Below are 23,595 nucleotides of genomic sequence, written 5' to 3'. Positions count from 1 at the left end.
AGGAAGCGTTACCCATTCCTCCTCAGTACAGTTGAGGGAGCGTTACCCAGCCCCCCTCAGTACAGGAAGCATTACCCAGCCCTCCTCAGTACAGTTGAGGGAGCGTTACCCAGCCCCCCTCAGTACAGGAAGCGTTACCCAGTCCTCCTCAGTACAGTTGAGGGAGCGTTACCCAGCCCCCTCAGTACAGGAAGCATTACCCAGCCCTCCTCAGTACAGTACAGGAAGCATTACCCAGCCCTCCTCAGTCAGTAATACAGGGAGCTTTACCCAGCCCTCCTCAGTCAGTAATACAGGGAGCGTTACCCAGCCCTCCTCAGTACAGTACAGGGAGCGTTACCCAGCCCTCCTCAGTACAGTACAGGAAGTGTTACCCAGCCCTCAGTACAGTACAGGGAGCGTTACCCAGCCCTCCTCAGTACAGTACAGGAAGCGTTACCCAGCCCTCCTCAGTACAGTACAGGAAGCGTTACCCAGCCCTCCTCAGTACAGTACAGGGAGCGTTACCCAGCCCTCCTCAGTACAGTAGAGGAAGCGTTACCCAGCCCTCCTCAGTACAGTAGAGGAAGCGTTACCCAGCCCTCCTCAGTACAGTACAGGGAGCGTTAACCAGCCCTCCTCAGTACAGTACAGGAAGCGTTACCCAGCCCTCCTCAGTCATTAGTACAAGGAGCTTTACCCAGATTGTACAGTCAGTACCAACCAGTTAGTGTTCAACATCCTTCATTCAGTACAGGGAGTGTTTCCCAGCCCTCCACAGCCAGTCGGGCCATTCCTAGAATACGGTCGGGTCATTCCCAAAAGGCCTTTTCTGTCCCCAGGAAACATCACTTCTTATTTAGTGTAAAATGTAGATCCCAAAAGGGTAAATGTAAGGTACCTTAAAAAAAAATACATATATGGATCTTGAAAGGGAGTTGAATGCTGTTTTTTTTTCAACTCTTTTTTCAGTGGATGTGTTTTTGCCATGTCCCCGGGTGTTATTCATCAACTTCCACAAGACATACTAGGCATAAAATAATAAAATATTTATTCTAGGACTACCATAGTCCTAGTTGTTGTCATCAATGACGTTTTTCCAAGTCATCAATCATCAACGTTTTTCCTAGTCATCAATAACATGTTTTTCATGATTATTGTATTCATTATTATGATTTAATTTAAGATGTGCTCCGTGTCTCTGATATCGCTCTCCACCCTGTTAGTTTGTTGTAATTCTCCATTTAAGAAAACAACCCCTTCCTACAATGACACCACATTCAGGAAGCTTCGACATTTCTTTGGTGGGAAAAACAATAGTGCAAAGGTAAATAAATATAAATACTCAGTTGGATCTATTTTTCCACGTTTCATGTTGCCGGTCTGTATGTCACACTCATACATTTCCATCCTGTTACGCTAAACGATAGAGTAAATTAGCCACGTTTCAAAATGTAAAAACTATGTTTGATAGAGAAGTTAAACTCATGTTCAAGTGTTCACCATTATGCTAGCTCAATCTCGCTCACTCGCTATGGCTCATTCAGGCTCCACTTTTCCACCCTGTTAGGATTATGCACCTAATAGGTTGTAAAATGAACATAAAAATGTCTGAGCTTGACCAATATGTTTTTCTGAAAGTGACACGTCCTTTTCTGACAGAATACAAGAACAAACATCTATGTATATACACTAATATATATACTCCCCCCCCCCCAAAGGTTAACAGGTCCAAAAGGCACCGCAGACAGTACAGTGCAGGCAGCACCACACAACTCTCTGGCCACCAGGCTATCCTGGACATAATATGACCTCCCCAAAGCCCATTACTCTTGTTAGGGTCGCCAAAAGGCCACAACCTCTTCCAACTACCCATGGCCATCACATGATTGGAATTCATTGTGTAGAAGTGACCAGGTTGAAAATAACCCCGTAAAACCACACCCTGTTATGATGTAGGCCTTTACCGATTGTGAGAGCTGAGAATATGACCAGAGGAAATTTCCCCTGTCCTGTAGGGAGAAAATGGTACTTGTACCTTGCTAACGTCAACAAATGGGATCAATATCATGACTAGATCCACTCTCATTGAGGCTGCAGAAGCCTCTTGTGGAGGAAATAGCAGCAAATAGCCCGGTTGCCAATTTTGACAACAATTTCCCCTGTAGGACAGCCTTTGTTTGGAGACTCTCTGGCCACGCCTCTCTCTATCTGCAGCTCGCTGAGCCCTGAGAGCTGTAATGGACACTCACACTGAGTGCTGCTATTGGACGAGGAGATGCCTCATGTGAGGACCTCGGGGTTATTACTAGTCACGAAAGGAGCTTTCATGAATCAGGGTACACTCTACTTTCAAGAGCGGAAGCACTATACCCACATAGAACTATACTGGCAACGGGCGAGCCACAAAGAGAGAGCATTTCATCAACATAACACATTGTGTCCACTGGGTGTGTCCGAAATTGCACCCTACTCCCTACGGTCAAAAGTAGTGCACTACATGGGGTATCATTTCAGACGCGGACAGTGTCCCACACAACCTGACATGCCTTTTCCATTAGTCAAGACACCAGACCGATAATAATCTTCTCACAGCAGCACGGTGCATCCCTGACTGACTTGACTTAATAAAAGCTGCGATATGCACAAACCAACAGAGAACCCCGGTATTAATAGGAGCCACTAAAATGTGTCCATTAAGCAATTTCCCCTCAAAAGTCACAGGCCATTAACCTCCTCTCTTATTTTCCCCAGCCGCATTTCACAATTAACATTCCTACTCAACAGCACATCATCACGTTCTTCAAACAGCAACACCAAAGAGGTATGATCCCCCCCCAAAAAATTCACTGTTATCCAATGCTGCATAGGTGGATTACTTCAAACCATATCTTCCAATTAGATACAGGGTACGTCACCAATGGCACCCTATTCCGTATATAGTGCACTACTTTTGACCAGCGCGTCGTCAAAAGTAACGCACTATTTAGCCGAACAGGGTCTCATTTAGGGACGTAAAAAAACCTCAACAGTTTCTTAAATAAATCCAGCAACACAAGATGACGCACATATAGCATCTCAACGTGAGCATGCAGTGAGGAGAGTTAGCCAGACAGGAAAAGCTCAGCAATTTGAACGTAAACAGTAGCATAGCCGATGTGTAAGCCTATATTACTGTATGTTTGATTTCCCGGTTGTTACAATTTATTTTGCTGATACTTTGGTCAAGTAAAGCAGAAATGGACCCGGTTTGTTGAAACGTCATATTTGTTTAGTCCATCTTGCGATTGTTTGTTCTCTCTCTCGTTATTACTGTACCAGCTATGTTTTTATTTAAGCTAATTGCAAACAACTTTCTGCGATGGAACTTCGTTAGGCCTGTAGATTAATTTAATGGTTGATTATTAGAGTAGGCTGTGCCTAGGCCGAAAAGTAACATTCAAATCGAATGGGTAACGGGGAGAAAAAGGAAATGACGATTTTCAAACAAACCAGGACAGGGAAAAAAACGACGTTAGGCCCTATCTGACATTTTGCACATCTTTGGTGCTTTCCGCTCTTTCTACAATATACAGTGCCTTGCATAACTATTCACCCCCCTCCTTTTCGACATTTCCACATTTTATTGTGTTACCCGTCATTAAAATGGATTTAATGTCTGTCACTGATCTACAGAAAAAAGTCTAATGTTCAAGTGAGACATTTTTTTTAAAGCATATTTTTCAAAGTTATTTATAAATAAAAAACGTTAAAGTCTTGATTGTGTAAGTACTCACACCCTTTGCTGTGACACCACTAAATAAACTGGTGCAACCGATTACCTTCAGAAGTCACACCATTAGTTGAATGGAGTCCCCCTGTGTGCAACTAAAGTGTCATGTGATCTCAGATTAAATACACCTTTTTCTGGAAAGCCCCAGAGTTTATTAGAGAGCATATCTCAACAAACAGCATCATTAAGTGCAAGGAGCTAACAAAAAAACACTAGGATAAAGTTCTGGAGTGGCACCAATTGGGGCTCGGTTCTAAAAAAAAAAACATCTCAAACGTTGAACATCCCTCTGAGCAGCGTTAAATCATTCTTCTTCTTTTTTTATGGAAAGAATATGACACAAGGACGTCCACCAAACCTCAGTGACATAGTTTGTGACACCGCGATGTCCTCACCATCAACCATGGCTGTCAAACATCATCGATAGACGACGCGATCGCAAAATCGCCCCAACCCTATTGGCTAACGTGATTAATGAAGCCTCTCATGGACATATTTGTGTGTGGTGGTCCGTGAGGCGGAAACAGCACGCCGTTTTGACTGAATACTTCCTCTAGCCCAGCTCAGCCCAGGCAGCAACCCAAGGGCTGCTAGCTATAACCTATACAGTACAGTAGCACTTCACCAAAGGCTCATTTATACGCAACGCAAAATGCCTAGCAAAAATACGTGTGCAACGGCGCAATTTGTAAATCGACGCAAGATCAACATTTTGTTCAGTTATATTGCGTTCTTCGTGCGATATAAATGAGGCCCGAGCAGTGAACATCCAGCCGTTTCTCCCTGGTTGCATTCCAAACACTTAAAAGACACCCCCCCCCCTCATCCCTCAAATGAAGTGGACACTTCTGATGACGGATCATGACGTCTGAGGAGTTGACACGTGCAGGGCGAGGGAAGAATGAATGAATTTGAAATGGACCGCTCTTGCCCTGGGAATGTGTCACTCGTTCATCCCACGGTTGTGTTTTCACCATGGAACTATTGTGTGCCTTACTTGCGCTACAGTCAATTATGATCGCATTTCATATCTTGGCTTAGAAGACAACGCATGCGCAGGCATCGAATGTTAGCCGTCCTACTATATCAGGTCAAATTGAAAATTACAATGTATAAGTGTCAGGGGGAAAGTGGCGCGCAAGCTAACGTTTCCAAAAAGCTAACCAAACAAAAACATCCTTACTTTTATGACACGTGTTTGAGCCGTCATGTGCATTAGTAGCACAATTTCTAACTTATTTACATGAGTTTTTTTTTTTTAACTTACACTTGTATGTTGACTTCTCTAAATGAATGTTGGTTTTAAGTATTGGCTGACTTTTCTTAGCTGATGTACAATCATCGCCAATTGAATTATTGGGGCGTTTCAGAACATTTTTATTTTGTTTTATTGAAACTTTATTTAATAACTAGGCCAGTCAGTTAAGAACATAATCGTACACTCGCAAACTCGATCAAAAACGAGGGCCCAGGGTCTTACACAGCCAACTTCCCTTGCTTGGCTAAACAGCGACAAAGATGGCCGCGGGGATTCCCCCAAGGGCACAAGGCGAAGGTGTGTCTTTTATGATTTTGAAACACAGCCCCTGTTACTGTCCACATCAACCATTTTTCAACATCTGCTACCATAGACAACATACTGTGTGTGTTTGTTTTCCGCAGCAATGTCATGGCTCGTCAAACTGAAAGGTGAATCGATGAGAACATCTAGGATGACGTCGTCATCTCTGTTCCATATACACAGTCCATTTAGACGTCAATTCGCCGCCACTGTATTCCTGTGCCAAGATGCTAAACTACGGCCCACTGCTGCGCCTGAGGAAGTAGCTATGTGCCAAGCTATGACCAGCATGTAGGCTCTCTGTGAGTGTGTGTGCTTTCATGCACGCATGTGTATGTGTGTATATATGCATGTGTGTGTGCTCATTACCTGCCGCTAGCAGTGTCTGGCGATTCGGCCCCAAGTCTGCATCTTTCCAGCTGATTGGCCACAATCTGTCTCTCCACCTCCAGCTCCCTGGTCAGCCTCTCAAACTGGAGCTCCTGCAGAAGGACAGTAAAGACAAGACAGAGACGGGAACACAAGGTCAGAGATGCCATGCCTTACAGAATGGCTCCCTTGTAAAACAGATATTCCAGTCTGAGTGGGATTTTCTGGTTCAATAAAAGGTTCAAATGAAACTACACGGATGAAGATGATGCCGACGAGGAGGAAGGATAACAGTTTGCCAGCTCTGAGGAACAGACGCATGTACAGACGCCGCGCCATAGAGGACGTACAAAAACACCACACGCACACAGTCCCACATGTCCATCACAATGCACAACCCACACAGAGATTGAAGTACCACTTTAGCCTGGGCAAAAAAACAGTGTTATTCAGCCTTGCTTCTACTAGCTTGTCCGCAGGGAGCAATGCAGGAAGCAGCATCTGACTTTTCTAATTATCGAACCCCAGTGAGGCTGCCTGCCTTAGGGTTCTACCTGGGCTCTCTTTCTCTGTGTCTCAGCCTGGCTTCACGCACTGCAGCATGTCACAGGAAGAGAGCCTCACATATACAAGCGCGCGGACACACAGTACACTACTAGACCTACATGTATACATAACACACACACACACACACACACACACACACACACACTACTACTACAACCATACATCACACACAGCCCTTTCCTTGCACCCATGCCACCCCCGCTCTGTCACACACAGACATCCCGGGACTCAGTCTGTTTCTCTCTCTCTTTCTCTCATGTACACAGACCCATTCCCACTCACCTTAATAGGCAATAATCTAGCTAGACTAGCTCTCTCTCCCCAGCCCAGCTATAGCCCCTTCCATATAACTGTAGCCAGTCACAGCCCTCTACTCCTCCAGAGGAAGTAAGCCACTGTCCCGGTGGCTTCAGGCTGCCCACGCTTCACGCCTCATCTCCACCACCCCTCTTTAACTTCTGGAGGTGCCACGAGAATGTCTCTCTTGACTGGAGACTCATTTGGCTCAGAAGAGAGCGTTAGCTAGTGCTCCCCCTCCCGCCCGCCCTCCCTCCCTCCTTCCCCTCCTCCTCCGCCTGCCTTGCATTGCCTTGTGCCCTCCCCTGGCTCAGTAGTGGCCATGTGCAGCCTGGCTGCTGCAGAGAGGGGAGAGGGGAGCTCTGCTAAGCCCTGCCGCTCCACACAGAGAGAGACAGAGACAGAGAAACAGGCCACGCTGCAGTTTCCTCAGGAAGTAGGAACATCTACACGGTGGCTCTGCTCCCGCCGCTAGCAGACACAGAACAGAGGATACTACTCCGGAACGGGGACAGAAACAGACCCCTCTGTAGAGTATATTACAGCCCTCTGTCCTGACAGGAAGACTGACACTGATATACTTAGAAGGAAATGATCAATAAATCCTTTGCGGCAGCCGCTTTAGAGACGTATAGAATAAACGAGGGAAACTTATTTTCTGTCCTACCCACGCTCTGTACCCCAAGCCTGTCCTTATCCCACTTGCTATTCTTTTCGGGTTATTTAATAAAATATAAATAAAAGTTCCCCAATGGTATCAAGCCTGTATGTCCCCGGTGATCTTGTAACTGCTCATCCGTCTGTCACCCGCAATCTAACAGCCTGTCCTGTGTGTGTGTGTGTGTGTGTGTGTGCAAACCACAGCTTGTACCTATCCCCATGCACCCAGCAGCCTGCCCTCACCCACATTACACCTCTGTTAAACCCAAGCCTGCCCTACCCTGCCCACACTTTTCTGTGCATCCCCAAACTGCCTGTCAAATCTACCCACACAGCAGAGTAACTGATAAAGAGTGCCCCAAACGCCTGTCCAAATAGACCCACACTCTGGCATCACCCCGCCAGAATCCAAGCCTTTCTTTTTGAGACCCACACAGATAACGGTGCCCCAAGCCTATTCCCTATGTCCTTAATTGGAGCCAGTTTCCTACAGCAGGAAAATAATGTGGATTATAATTAACTTTTTTTTGGGAGGCCCCAAGCCTGTGGAAATGACCTTTACCCTTTTAAACACATCTGTACCCTGCAAAATTCTCAGCAACAAAAGACTGATCAAATGAGGATCCTACATCTGTACTGCTACTTTTGACCCCTAGCCTGTCCCCTTCCAGGAAGAAAATAACACAGATAGGCTTTAGTTCCACAGCCTCTGTTTCCCCAAGCCTGTCCTACCCAGACTCTGTACCCCAGAAAAACAAAATCACACATTCTGAAGATGTACTGTCCAAAGAAATGGGTGTCTTATGTCATGAACATGGTTGGTTCACCATTTATTTGCCTCTGTTTGACCCCTTGAATGCCTGTCTCTACAGATAATGCACACTCTGTACCCCAAGCCTACCAAACAGTGTTGCAGAATAACTCCAATGCAGCAGGTTTCACACTCTGTACCCCAAGCCTGTCCTACCCACCCTCTACCCCAAGCCTGTCCTACCCACACTCTGTACCCCAAGCCTGTCCTACCCACACTCTGTACCCCAAGCCTGTCCTACCCACACTCTGTACCCCAAGCCTGTCCTACCCACACTCTGTACCCCAAGCCTGTCCTACCCACGCTCTGTACCCCAAGCCTGTCCTACCCACGCTCTGTACCCCAAGCCTGTCCTACCCAGACTCTGTACCCCAAGACTGTCCTACACACACTCTGTACCCCAAGCCTGTCCTACACACACTCTGTACCCCAAGCCTGTCCTACCCACACTCTGTACCCCAAGCCTGTCCTACCCACCCTCTACCCCAAGCATGTCCTACCCACACTCTGTACCCCAAGCCTGTCCTACCCACACTCTGTACCCCAAGCCTGTCCTACCCACACTCTGTACCCCAAGCCTGTCCTACCCACACTCTGTACCCCAAGCCTGTCCTACCCACGCTCTGTACCCCAAGCCTGTCCTACCCACGCTCTGTACCCCAAGCCTGCCCTACCCACGCTCTGTACCCCAAGCCTGTCCTACCCACGCTCTGTACCCCAAGCCTGTCCTACCCACGCTCTGTACCCCAAGCCTGCCCTACCCACGCTCTGTACCCCAAGCCTGCCCTACCCACGCTCTGTACCCCAAGCCTTCCCTACCCACGCTCTGTACCCCAAGCCTGTCCTACCCACGCTCTGTACCCCAAGCCCGCCTCCACTGTGGAACGCCTGCCTGCATGGAGGAGAGTCAGAGCTTCCTGTACGAAGCAGAGCTAGCTAGCCTCTCCGTCTCCACCCTGCAGCAAACAATCCTCCCCTCTTGCATCTGCTAGTTTTTTTCCTCTCTCAGGTGGCCATCAATATTATTAAGACGTCGTCCTCAATGTCCCTCTCCTTGTCCTTTATTAGCCTATGACGCAAAACAGAAAACATATTTTATGACTTTTACCTCTCTCTCATACATTTCAACAGGAATTTCCATAGGTCATCACGAGCCGTATGAAGCCCGCGACAAATGTGGATCCAATACATTCATTATTATCTTCTCACACCTGGCTGTTACAGATGTAGGATCGTAATTTGATCACCCTTTTTGCAGGAGAACTTTACATTTAAATGTGTAGTGTACCTGAGGTTTAAAAAGGCCTCTAAGGTTTGTAATTTCCACTTTGAAATTTAAGAATGGATTTTCTCTTACGAAACAAACGTACCAACCCCTACAAAAACGTCCATTAATTCACATTTCCTGGTGATGCAGGATTATTTTCCGGTGTAGCAAACTGGTTCAAATTAAGATCCTACATCTGTGCTTGTCGCTACAGGCAGCAACCTAATGAAACAAGAACAAAGACAACACAGCCTAAGTGGCGCGTCCATTACAGCCTCAAATAGACCGGCTCTGCTCTGGTCCCCATGTATAATTCATTGAGTTTGCAGAGTCGGTGAAACACAAAATGGGACACATCTATTCAGTTTAATGATGCGACGCGTCAGGACGAAGGCCGCGGTAACGACCATTAAACAAGGCCCGTGTTTATCTAGCCCATGTCAGCGGCGAGAGAGCCCCCCCCCCTTCGGCCGGTGCCAGGCTTAGTGGAAGGAGGGTTGGAGACAATGAAGGCTGGTCGTCCTGTACCAACATGCGCTTTGCTCTGCTTAAGCTCTGCTCATTGTTTGGCATGACAATGAGTGTCAGTCCTCGGGCCTGACTGCCCTGTCACCCAGCGCTGAATCAGATCCTGTCCCCCTCTGTCTCGGCCTGTCCTACTTCATAGGGCCTAGTACAAACCGATGACATACCACCACGCCCCGGGTTGCATGACCCCATGCAGAGGCATAAATGGACAGTGACTCTGGTAGACTCAGCTCAAAGCTTCAAGCGTTGGCCTCTACTCTACTCTGTCCTGTCGTGCAGCCTCAGCACAGCCTCTCACTCCACCTACAGGTCTACACTTGACATGATGGGCTGCGTCCTAAAATAGCCCCCTATTTTATTTGATTTTTTTACCTTTATTTATCCAGCAAATCCCATTTTGGGGTCCCTTTATAACTTTGAAGTGCACTACATTTAACACCGGCCATTTGGGACGCACTCGTGATAAGACAACGGAGGGCCTCTCGCAACATTTTTCCTAAAGCCCCGTAAATGACATTTTCTCCGCTGAAAATGAAAGTCTACAAAATAGAACAAGTAGGAATTGAAGAGTTCGGTAGTTTAGGAAACACGTTCAACACCGCAATAAAGAATGAGAAAGACTGCAACAGTGGCATTGTAACTTCATACCAGAGAGGAAGAGAAGCAGACCAGTCTTTGGCCCTATAGGCCAGGCACAGTGAGGTCACGCCAACGTTATATAGGATCCGCTGTGTCAGTGTATTTTTTAGTAGCAGAGTCATACAGTATATAGAGGTATCGGGCTCTGATTAGAAGCTGTTGATCACTTCCACTCCAACAGGCTCTCCTCTCCTCATGGCCTGATTGGGCATGATTGAGCCATCATGTTCAGTGGGCTAGTTTGGGTGACCTTGGCTTGGCCGCCTTGGGCCAGAAGAAGCATGTTTTTTTTTGGAACACTCTTTGTCGGCTCTCAAACATCAGCTCCGACGTAGTAATCACGCCCTTAAGCCGAGATAACAAATATCTCAGCCAGAGCATGCAAATGTAATAGTAGATGTCATTTAACCAGATGCTTTTATCCAAAGGGACTTATAGTCAAGTGTGCATACATTGTACTTATGGGTAGTCCCGGGAATTGAACCCACTACCTTGGCATTACAAGAGCCATGCTCTACCAATTTAGCTGCAAAGGACCATATGAAAATATGAGGGGATAGTCTAGGTCCAGTGTTCAACAGTAGGCTCCTCATGTCCTGTCCCAGATGCGCACCAAGCATCCTCCTCCTCACACCACGTCACTGTTTGGTGGATCTTTTTTAACACTTGTATTCCACTCTCCTTACATATCTATTGCACTTACAGTTTAAGTCAGAAGTTTACATGGACTTAGGTTGGAGTCATTAAAACTCGTTTTTCAACCACTCCACAAATTTCTTGTTAACAAACTATAGTTTTGGCAAGTCGGTTAGGACATCTGCTTTGTGCATGACACAAGTAATTTTTCCAACAATTGTTTACAGACAGATTATTTCACTTATAATTCACTGTATCACAATTCCAGTGGGTCAGAAGTTTACATACACTAAGTTGACTGTGCCTTTAAACAGCTTGGAAAACTCCAGAAAATTATGTCATGGCTTTAGAAGCTTCTGATAGGCTAATTGGCATAATTTGAGTCAATTGGAGGTGTACCTGTGGATGTATTTCAAGGCCTAACTTCAAACACAGTGCCTCTTTGCTTGACATCATGGGAAAATCAAAAGAAATCAGCCAAGATCTCATTAAAAAATTGAGACCTCCACAAGTCTGGTTCATCCGTGGGAGCAATTTCCAAACGCCTGAAGGTACCACGTTCATCTATACAAACAATAGTACGCAAGTATAAACATCATGGGACCATGCAGCAATCATACCGCTCGGGAAGGAGATGCATTCTGTGTCCTAGAGATGAACGTACTTTGGTGCGAAATGGGCAAATCAATCCCAGACAACAGCAAAGGACCTAGTGAAGATGCTGGAGGAAACAGGTTCAAAAGTATTAAAATCCACAGTAAAACGAGTCCAATATCGACATAACCTGAAAGGCCGCTCAGCAAGGAAGAAGCCACTGCTCCAAAACTGCCATAAAAAAGCCAGACTACGGTTTGAAACTGCACATGGGGACAAAGATTGTACTTTTTTGGAGAAATGTCTTCTGGTCTGATGAGACAAAAATAGAACTGTTTGGAGGAAAAAGGGGGAGACTTGCAAGCCGAAAAACACCACCCCAACCGTGAAGCACAGGGGTGGCAGCATCATGTTGTGGGGGTGCTTTGCTGCAGGAGGGACTGGTGCACTTCACAAAATAGATGGCAATAATGAGGATGGAATATTATGTGGATATATTGAAGCAACATCTGAAGACATCAGTCAGGAAGTTAAAGCTTGGTCGCAAATGGGTCTTCCAAATGGACAATGACCCCAATCATACTTCCAAAGTAGTGGCAAAATGCCTTAAGGACAACAAAGTCAAGGTATTGGAATAGCCATCACAAAGCCCTGACTTCAATCCTATAGAAAATTTGCTGCAGAACTGAAAAGGCGTGTGCGAGGAAGGAGGCCTACAAACCTGACTGTCAGGAGCAATGGGCCAAAATTCACCAAATTATTGTGGGAAGCTTGTGGAAGGCCCAGTGGGACACTGGGAATGTGATGAAAGAAATAAAATATGAAATAAATCATTCTCTCTACTATTATTCTGACATTTCACATTCTTAAAATAAAGTGGTGATCCTAACTGACCTAAGACAGGGAATTTTTACGAAGATTAAATGTCAGGAATTGTGAAAAACAGAGTTTAAATGTATTTGGCTAAGGTGTATGTAAACTTCTGACTTCAACTGGACTTGTTGTATCTTCCATATTCCTGGCTGCACAATGAATTACCCAACCGGAACAATAAAGTTGGAATTGGAATGAATTGAGGAGGCCCAATGACAGGCAGAGCCAGAGGTGGCATGTCCCTCTCCTAGACACGTCCTCACGCTCTGCTCAACCATAGGAGATAGAGACAATAAAATGACAACATACGACATCTGCAATTTTACCATCCCCGAGCAGCGAAGGATTTCAATATATTTTCAGGCGGCACTTTCATGCATTTCTAATGTTTTTTGGAGCATGATGGCTATTGTGACGGAAAACAGCGAATGCTTTTCTTGGGAGTTTTTTTGCGAGGTCTGGGACCACGTGAAAAACGACATAGTAGAACTAGTTCTAATCCTACTGTACTTCACACTTTTCTCCCACAATTGCCATGATAGATGAATATCATTAGAATCATCGTCATCATGGGGTTTGTGAACATTTTCCAGAGCCCCCTTCTCAAATGGATGATCCCTGCTCAGAGACAAACAACAGTAGCAATATGAATCATCAACATGCTGACACAAGAAAACAATACCAATCTGCAACAGCACAGCAGGGGGTTGTTAATAGGCCTGTTCTACAACAATCAACGTGTTGGAATTACAAAGGAAGTCCATTGGCATTAGTTTCACCTGGAAGTGACTAGTAGTAGACTACTAGTGAATTAATAATAGACTAATACTAGACCTTTCAGTGTGGGAACAAAGGCAGTCCCTTTCTTCAACATGTCTCCTACCCGACTTGTGGTACAGTACTGACGACACCACGACCAGCCTGTCAGCGAATACAGCGAAGTGAGCAATTGAGAAGCCATGATGCGGAGGTGAGTGAAATAGATGTCCATTTCCTGCTGTCGACTCGGCACTTCCTCTCCCACACACATATATAGCAGATAGACAGGAATGGTGAGGTACAGAGTTTTCAGAAAGTATTCAGAGCCCGTGGCTTTTTCCACTTTTTGTTACGTTACAGCCTTACTCTAAAATTGATTGCAATTCTTCCCCCTCCCCCATCGATCTACACACAATACCACCTAATGACAAAGTCAAAACAGTTTTTTGCTGTAGGGAATTTAAAAAAATGTTTAAAAAAAAATCTAAATATCACATTTACATAGGATTCAGACCATTTACTCAGTACTTTGTGGAAGCACAAGTTCTGTCAGGTTGGATGGGGAGTGTCGCTGCACAGCAATTTTCAGGTCTCTCCAGAGATGTTCGATCGGGCTCTGGCTGGGCCACTGAAGGACATTCAGAGACTTGTCCCGAAGCCACTCCTGCGTTATCTTCGCTGTGTGCTTAGGGTCATTATCTTGTTGGAAGGTGAACCATAGCCCCAGTCTGAGGTCCTGAGCACTCTGGAGCAGATTTTCATCAAGGATCTCTCTGTACTTTGCACCATTCATCTTTCCCTCGATCCTGATTAGTCTCCCAGTCCCTGCCGCTGAAAAACATCCGCACAACATGATGCAGCCACCATCATGCTTCACCGTAGGGATGGTGCCAGGTTTCCTCCAGACGTGATGCTTCGCATTCAGGCCAAAGATTTCAATCTTGGTTTCATCAGACCAGAGAATCTTGTTTGTCATGGTCTGAGAGTCTTTAGGCAAACTCCAAGTGGCTGTCATGTGCGTTTTATTGAGGAGTGGCTTTTGTCTGGCCACCCTACCATAATGGCCTGATTACCAGAGCGCTGCAGAGGTGGTTGTCCTTCTGGAAGGTTCTCCCATCTCCACAGAGGAACTGGAGCTCTGTCAGAGTGACCATCGGGTTCTTAGTCACCTCCCTGACCAAGGCCCTTCTCCCCCGATTGCTTAGTTTGGCCAGGCAGTCTTGGTGGTTCCGAACGTCTTCCATTTCAGAATGATGGAGGCAACTGTGTAATTTTTAAAATATATATATATTTTTATATTACCTTTATTTAACTAGGCTTGTCAGTTAAGAACACATTCTTATTTACAATGACAGCCTGCCTGGGAACAGTGGGTTAACTGCCTCGTTCAGGGTCAGAACGACAGATGTTTACCTTGTCAGCTCGGGGATTCGATCTGCCCCAAAGCTCTAACCACTAGGCTACCTGCCGCCCCTTGGGGACCGCCCCTTGGGGACCTTCAATGCTGCAGAAATGTTTTTGTACCCTTCCCGAGATCTGTGCCTCGACACAATCCTGTCTGGGAGCTCTACGGACAATTCCTTCGACCTCAAGGCTTGGTTTTTCTCTCTGACATGCACTGTCAACTGTAGGACCTTTATATAGACAGGTGTGTGCTTTCCAAATCATGTCCAATCAATTGAATTTACCATAGCTGGACTCCAATCAAGTTGTAGAAACATCTCAAAGATGATCAATGGAAACAGGATGCACCTGAGCTCAATTTCGAGTTTCATAGCAAAGTGTCTGAACACATATGTAAATAAGGTATTTCAGTTTTTTATTTTTAATACATTTGTGGGGGGGAAAAACCTTTTTGCTGTTTCATTCTGGGGTATTGTGTGTAGATTGATGAGCAAGAAAATGTTTTTAATCGTTTTAGAATAAGGCTGTAACGTAAGAACATTTGGAAAAAGTCAAGGGGTCTGAATTAGAGGTGAACCGATTATGATTTTTCAACGCCGATAACGATACCAATTATTGGAGGACCAAAAAAGCCGATACCGATTAATCTGACATTTTTTTATATTTTTTATTTGTTATAATGACAATTACAACAACACTTATCCTAACTTAATATAATATATAAATAAAATCAATTTAGCCTCAAATAAATAATGAAACGTGTTCAATTTGGTTTAAATAATGCAAAAACAAAGCGTTGGAGAAGAAAGTAAAAGTGCAATATGTGCCATGTAAGAAAGCTAACGTTTAAGGTCCTTGCTCAGAACATGAGAACATATGAAAGCTGGTGGTTCCTTTTAACATGAGTCTTCAATATTCCCAGGTAAGAAGTTTTATGTTGTAGTTATTATAGGAATTATAGGACTATTTCTCTCTTTCTCTCTATACCATTCCTATACCTTTGACTATTGGATGTTCTTATAGGCACTTTAGTATTGCCAGTGTAACAGTATAGCTTCCGTCCCTCTCCTCGCCCCTACCTGGGCTCGAAGCAGGAACACATCGACAACAACCACCCTCGAAGCATCTTTACCCATCGCTCCACAAAAGCCGCGGCCCTTGCAGAGCAAGGGGAACAACTCCTCCAAGTCTCAGAGCGAGTGACGTTTGAAACGCTATTAGCGCGCACCCCGCTAACTAGCTAGCCATTTCACATCGGTTACACCAGCCTAATCTCGGGAATTGATAGGCTTGAAGTCATAAACAGCTCAATGCTTGAAGCACAGCGAAGAGTTTCTGGCAAAACGCACGCAAGTGCTGTTTGAATGACTGCTTACAAGCCTGCTGCTGCCTACCATTGCCCAGTCAGACTGCTCTATCAAATATCAAATCATAGACTTAATTATAACATAACAAAACACAGAAATACGTGCCTTTGGTCATTAATAATATGGTCGATTCCACAAACTATCATTTCAAAAACAAAAAGTTTATTCTTTCAGTGAAATACAGAACCGTTCCGCATTTTATCTAACGGGTGGAATCCCTAAGTCTAAATATTGCTGTTACATTGTACAACCTTCAATGTTATGTCATAATTATGTACAATTCTGGCAAATTAATTACGGTCTTTGTTAGGAATAAATAGACTTCACACAGTTCGCAACAAGCCAGGCGGCCCAAACTGCTGCATATACCTTGACTGCTTGCACGGAACGCAAGAGAAGTGACACAATTTCCCTAGTTATAAGAAAAACGTTTTTTGTTATATTTCAATCTTCTGTGATGTATTTAAAGTGCAATATTGGGATGCAAATTCAAAATGGAAAACATGTCAACTCTATATCTGACATGGTATAGGTATCTTCTTTCTTTAAGCCCATAACCATGTGTGCGAGATGTATACTTTTGCTTCAAAGTAGACGTGTTTAAGACTACCTAGAAGCACTCTGTGTGACCCTAAAAGGTTTTTAATTATACTTATGCTAAATTGTTTATTCTATTCTCCTGAGCCATTTAATCTATGTTCGTATTTTCATAGTTTATTATTTCCTATTATTGCAATGTCGAAAATGAACTTGCAAGTAAACATTGAGTTGATATCCTGTACATATGACTAATAAAACGTTCAACTCACATACAGCAGACAGACAGGAACAGTGAGTTATATCACAGCAATCTGTGCTCCGGCCCCGGCACCAGAAAATGTCCAAATCTTAATTAAGACTAGAGATCTTATCTGACTTCTATTTCTCACTTCCTCACTGTCTCTATTTGATGCTGCACTGGCCCAGCAGCACTCAGTGTCCCATAGGGCTCAAAAGTAGTGAACTATACAGGGAATAGGGTGCCATTTGGGGCTCAAACTGGGTTCAGATCTGATCCAGGCGCTGCAGGAAGAGGGCACGGACGCGTGTCATCCGAAAGGACTGCAGTTCCATTATGGATGCTTAGGGACATTTTACGTAACGAAGGCAGATGGCTTTTTTCTTGACCGGGGGTTGAGAGAAATCCTCTGGAAACATATTTGTTCATTAAGTGGCAATGGGGCTTGACAGTTCTGCTCTCTAGCAGCAGCAGTGTGCGGCTGCTAGCGTATTCTAATGAGGCCCACGACATAGCTGAATGTTGGAGGGATATATATATATATATATATATATATATATATAGAGAGAGAGAGAGAGAGAGAGAGAGAAAGGCAGACCGAAAGAAAGAAAGAGAGAAAGAGAGAACGAGAGAGAGGTGAGAGGAAGAGAGAGAGAGGAGAGAGGGAGAAAGAGAGAGAGGGAGAGCGAGCGAGAGAGAGAACAAGAGAGAAAGTGGGGGAGAGGGAGAGAGAGGAGAGGGAGAGAGAGCGTGAGAGAGAGGGAGAGCGAGAGAGAGAGCGAGAGAGAGAGTGAGGGAGAGAGAGGAGAGGGAGAGAGAGCGAGAGAGAGAGAGAGGGAGAGGGAGAAAAACAGACAGACAGCATTATTACTCACTGGAAATCACTGCTACACAAAGTCACCTTGGGACAAAACTCTGATTTTGAGAGGAAGAATGTACAGGCTGCAGTAGTGACAGACATTTGTAAGCAATATGCATAACACTATGCTAGCAAAGTGAACAAGAACATCTAAGCACTGAACAAGAGAACTGATTTCAAGGCCTCCTACAACACTACTTAAAAGGTCTTAGTAACTTCATCTAAAAACCTCAAGTAATATGAAGAATATCATAACATTTCATGGAATGCTATTCATCACTTGCCTGACGACTCGCCCTGAATTTAATTCCGCTGCTCTATCGATCGCTACATACATTCAGTCTGAAACTGACACCCTAGAAGTCGTTTCTGCGATTCCAAAACGAAGGGCGTTGTACGAAAACAAATTAGTTAGGGATTGGATCGTCTCTAACAAATCAGAGTATCAAGTAATCAAGTATCATGTCATTATCTGGCCCAACCCATCGGTTTCTGGGACCAATCAGAACAGTCAGAATGTTTTCGCATTCTAGAAATCATCGGGGAGGGAGGCGAGAGAGTGGAGAAGAAACTTTTGTGGGCGTGGCGTATGGCTGGAGTGATGTGGATGGGTAGCCAGGCAAATTCCTCACATTCCGTTTCAGTATTTTCACATATAGAAAACAAATCTCTGTTGACATTGTGTCAACCGACCTCTCTGATGACCTCTCTGATGACAGTCTATGTGAAGCATGGCATTCAAGGTCATCTATACACTGTACATATGATCCTCAGAGCTCTAGCTTCTCACATGAAGACGTTCACTTAGATTACTAGCAGACAGCTCCCTGGACCATGATATCAGCCACCCAAGCCATAGACTGTTCCCTCTGCTTACCGTCCAGGCAAATGGTACCGGCGCACCGGACCTCGGAACAACAGACTCCGAGAGAGCTTCTACCCCTAAGCCATAAGACTGCTAAATAGTCAATGAATGAACAAGCTATCTGTACTGACTACCTAAGTATCTTCCACTACCTAAGTATGGTTCTCAGTCAGAGACAACGATAGACAGCTGCCTCTGATTGAGAACCACACCCGGCCAAACACATAGAAATAGAAAATCATAGAACATAGACTGCCCACCCAAATCACACCCTGACCAAACCAAAATAGAGACATAAAACGCTCTCTACGGTCAGGTTGTGACAAACACAAACACACGTGCACACTCACACACACTTTTACAATCGTCATATGCTGCTGCTACTCCGTTCTTTATTTTACTCTCATCTATTATGATGCCTTCATGTACATATCTACCTCAAGTACCTGGTACCTCTGCACATTGATCTGGTACTGGTACTCCCTGTATATACAGTTGAAGTCAGAAGTTTACATACACCTTAGCCAAATACATTTAAACTCAGTTTTTCACAATTCCTGACATTTAATCCTAGTAGAGTTTGGATCACCACTTTATTTTAAGAATGTGAAATGTCAGAATAATAGGAGAGAGAATGATTTATTTCAGCTTTTATTTCTTTCATCACATTCCCAGTGGGTCAGAAGTTTACATACACTCAATTAGTATTTGGTAGCATTGGCTTTAAATTCTTTCACTTGGGTCAAACGTTTCGAGTAGCCTTCCACAAGCTTCCCACAATAAGTTGGGTGAATTTTGGCCCATTCCTCCTGACTCTGGTGTAACGTAGTCAGGTTTGTAGGCCTCCTTGCTCGCACACGCTTTTTCAGTTCTGCCCACAAATTTTCTATAGGATTGAGGTCCGGGCTTTGTGATGTCCACTCCAATACCTTGACTTTGTTGTCCTTAAGCCATTTTGTCACAACTTTGGAAGGATGCTTGGGGTCATTGTCCATTTGGAAGACCCATTTTCGACCAAGCTTTAACTTCCAGACTGATGTCTTCAGATGTTGCTTCAATATATCCACATAATTTCCCTCCTCATGATGCCATCTATTTTGTGAAGTGCACCAGTCCCTCCTGCAGCAAAGCACCCTCACAACATGATACTGCCACCCCCGTGCTTCACGGTTGTGATGGTGTTCTTTGGCTTGCAAGCCTCCCCAATTTTCCTCCAAACATTATTATGGTCATTATGACCAAACAGTTCTATTTTTGTTTCATCAGACCAGAGGACATTTCTCCAAAAAGTATGATATTGTGCAGTTGATCTTGTGCAGTTGATTCCCATGCGCAGTTGCAACCCGTAGTCTGGCTTTTTTATGGGAGTTTTGGAGCAGTGGCTTCTTCCTTGCTGAGCGGCCTTTCAGGTTATGTCGATATATAACACTCGTGTTACTGTGGATATAGATACTTTTGTACCTGTTTCCTCCAGCATCTTCACAAGGTCCTTTGCTGTTGTCTGGGATTGATTTGCACTTTTTGCACCAAAGTACGTTCATCTCTAGGAGACAGAACACGTTTCCTTCCTGAGCGGTATGACGGCTGTGTGGTCCCATGGTGTTTATATTTGCATACTATTGTTTGTACAGATGAACGTGGTACCTTCAGGTGTTTGGAAATTGCACCCAAGGATGAACCAGACTTGTGGAGGTCTACAGAGGACCAGAGTGCAACTTGTTCTTGTTTGGGAACACACACACAAACTAATCATGCCTTCATGATTCGTGACCGAAAGTGTGGCGGTAATACGGTCACCGCAACAGCCCTATCTGTGACACAGATAAGAGGATGGACGAAGAGGAAGGACGTTTTCCTCTCTGCATCGGAAACATGAACGTGGAGTTGCATCTTGGGCTAGATCATTAAAATGCCATTAAAGAGGCTGTCATCTGTGTGTCTGCTGAAGTGACAGCCAGCGCCTGGCACGGAGGCTGTCTGAGAGAGAAGAAACAGAGGCTTCGTCCCAAATGGTACCCTATTCCCTACTGGTGCACTATGTTTGACCAGGGCCCTATGGGCTCTGGTCAAAAGTAGTATCTACATTATGAAGGGAATAGGGTACCATTTGGGACGCGGTAGGCGAGAGGGCGAGAACAAAAGAAGATTCCTCTAATCTTATTTTGCATCTTATCAATGGTCGTTTTATCACAGAGAAATGAACAGACAGAGATTGGACCACAAATTTGGATCGTTGGTCTCTCTCCAAAACCCACATGATTCTCTGTAGACTGTACTGCAGATGAGGTGGTTTTGTAAGCTACACATCAGAAGACGGTGTCTACATCCCAAATGGCACCCTATTCCTTAAGGAGTGCACTACGTTTGAGCACCCGTAGGGCTCTAGTCAAAATGAGTGCACTACATAGGGAATAGGGTGCCATTTGGGATGCATACAATATCCTCCAAGCTCACATAAAACAGCCTGATCGTAGAGGGCTGCTGTGCCGTTGTGTTGTTCTGCCTGGCTGGCTGTACCACAAAAGCTGCTGCTCTTATGATCTGCTGCTGTTGCTGTTGCTGATGATGCCTTCTGCAGCTGAATGAAAGCAACACAAAAGCCAATCTGTGTGTATTTTAGGACACAACAAAGATCCAAACACTGCCAAAGAAGGGCAATAATTTCTTCCTTTCGGACTGCCATTCATCTGGGCCTCACAAACATACATTTCCTCTGGTAGCTCGATAGCTAAGTATTTTCCAAAATGTGGCTCCAGGCACGGTCTCTCTATGAGGAGAGCAATGTAGAAACGTTCGATCCTGCCATTATACTGCTATTGCAGTGAATAAAGGGATGTAAGTAAGCCGACCTGCAGTGTTAGTTCAGCCTACATCAGTACTCGTTGGTGGGAGAGTCTGGGCTCTGTGCTGTCGAGAGAATAAGCAAATAAGGGCAGGGGAAAAAAATACACGTTATCTATGGTCTTAATGCACTTAAATAGTGAATGGAGGACACTTTTCCTGTGGTTAATTTTCATGCCAGCCAGGTAGGCTATACTCCTGTTGTAAAGATAGGCAATGTGCTTTATATTAGGAAAGTTGAGAAATAAATATAGTAAGCCTAGCCTATAGAAAGCTGATGGGATCCTCCTCTTTTTAATAGAGGCCATCACTAATTGCATAGCCTATAGAAATGTTGCGCAACATGAGCACATGGGCTCTCATGGAGTGTTTGATTCAATTTTTGATCACATTTGCATTGATTGTCAGTGTGATTATAGGGACAACGGAATGCTGAGTACCAGGCAGTTAGCAAGTTTGGTAAGCTTCTAATGACCATCAGCAGCATCAGAGCTTGGAGAAGCCCAATTACCGTGACTAAACGGTCACGTGGAATATGACTGCCTTCATGACTCGCGACCGCTGGTGTGGGGGTAATACAGTCCCCGCAACAGCTCTAGTCGCAGTCGCACTGGTACCTGGTTTTTGTCACGCTGCTATTGATGCCTTCCTGCCTACTACTGATGACACTGATGAGGAGGACTGTGAAGGAGAGACGGAGGAAAGGAGAGGGTTGTCCCTGGGCTGGGTTGAAACAGACAGACAGACAGACCTGAGTGTGCCAGGGTCAGCCCAGTACACACTGCCCCCCTCCATCATGTCACGTTGGCAGCAGATTATCTGCCCTCCGTTCTGCCAGTCAGTCAGCCACTGCAGTGACATCAGGCTCCTGCTGAACAGCCCAGTGAAACAGCCCGCAGGCTGCAGCCACTGCTCTGTTCTCTCTATCTGTCTATCTCTCCCTTTCTCACTCTCCGGTCCCATAGGATAATTGCTCCAAGAAGGGCTTCCATTTCTTTTATGGCTATAATCGAGGCGGGAATGCTTTCAGATTTCTCCTGGCCTGTCACAGCGGTAGGTGAGAAAAAAAGAACGAGGAGTTAAGGCCAGAGGTTGCTAGCTTACTAGTCGATTGTATTTAGAGGCCTTAGTTCCTCCGCAGTGGTGGAACGGCTTCTGCCATCATGGCAATTTGAACCTAACTCCTGCTTTTTTCCCAGCAGCAGATGTAGAGATTCCACAAAAAAGGTCAAAGCCTGCCTTTTAGTCAACGGCCAAATGATTGTATTTCTTTGACTTCTCCAGCTCCAAGAAACACAGGTCCACACAGAGGTCACTTGGATTAGTCTGCCAGAATGGAGGATGGAGGAAGCATTGCATTGTGATCTCAAGAGGGCCATATTTCGGTTTGCTTTTCGTTGCTTAAAGAGGCCGTCACATTTAAAGCCACCCCCCCCCCGAGCAGTGCTTTACTACACCACATACCAGCTGCAGAGGAAATTCTGTGTGTGTGTGTGTGTGTGGTTTGGATTTACTATCCTTGTGGGGACCGGAAGTCCTCACAACGATAGTAAAACAAGGACAATTGTGGGGCCATTACACCGGTCCCCACAAGGAAAAGGCTTTTTTAGGCTTTGGGGTTAGGTTCAGGGTTAGGGTTACGGTTAGAGTTAGGTTAAGGGTTGGGTTTAGCGGTCAGGGAAAAGAGAGAGAGGGAAAAGAGAGAGAGAGAAGAGAGAGAGAGAGAGAGAGAGAGAGAGAGAGAGAGAGAGAGAGAGAAAAGAGAGAGAGAGAAGAGAGAGAGAGAGAGAGAGAGAGAGCGAGAACTTCTGTGAGTGTGATGTTTACAGTTCATTTTGTTTGTTTATTTCACTTTTGTATATTATCTACTTCACTTGCTTTGGCAAAGTTAACATATGTTTCTCATGCCAATAAAGCCCCTTGAATTGAGAGGGAGGGAGGGATCATCATAATGCATGCTCAGCTCAACTGCCTCCTTGTCTGCTGTGAATGGCACCACAACCCTTACAGGAGCTTCTCATCTAAATCACTGTCTACTGGTATTAAGATAATTATTGCAGGGACATGTGGTGTGGGAGAGCTGTTGTCTTTACACTTTACAACTCAGAGGGGGGTATGTTTTTTAGACAGAGATATTTGAATCTAGATCCGTCTCTTTATATACAAACA

General features: G+C 45.0%; 1 protein-coding gene across 5 annotated transcripts in view; it reads right to left on the bottom strand.

The window, feature by feature from the left end:
• The window catches only part of LOC112225179 (plakophilin-4), a 113,670-nt gene that overhangs the window by 62,840 nt on the left and 27,235 nt on the right, over positions 1-23,595 (bottom strand). For all 5 annotated transcript variants that reach the window (XM_024388867.2, XM_024388868.2, XM_024388869.2 and 2 more), the window contains one exon: positions 5,682-5,794. In XM_024388867.2, the coding sequence (XP_024244635.1) occupies positions 5,682-5,794 (113 nt within the window). The remainder of the gene's footprint in view (positions 1-5,681; positions 5,795-23,595) is intronic.

Source organism: Oncorhynchus tshawytscha, linkage group LG26 (assembly GCF_018296145.1).
Source record: "Oncorhynchus tshawytscha isolate Ot180627B linkage group LG26, Otsh_v2.0, whole genome shotgun sequence".
Classification (NCBI taxonomy): Eukaryota; Metazoa; Chordata; class Actinopteri; order Salmoniformes; family Salmonidae; genus Oncorhynchus; species Oncorhynchus tshawytscha.
The sequence above is the reverse complement of the archived record's forward strand: the minus strand, read 5'-3'. Positions and strand labels throughout refer to the sequence as shown.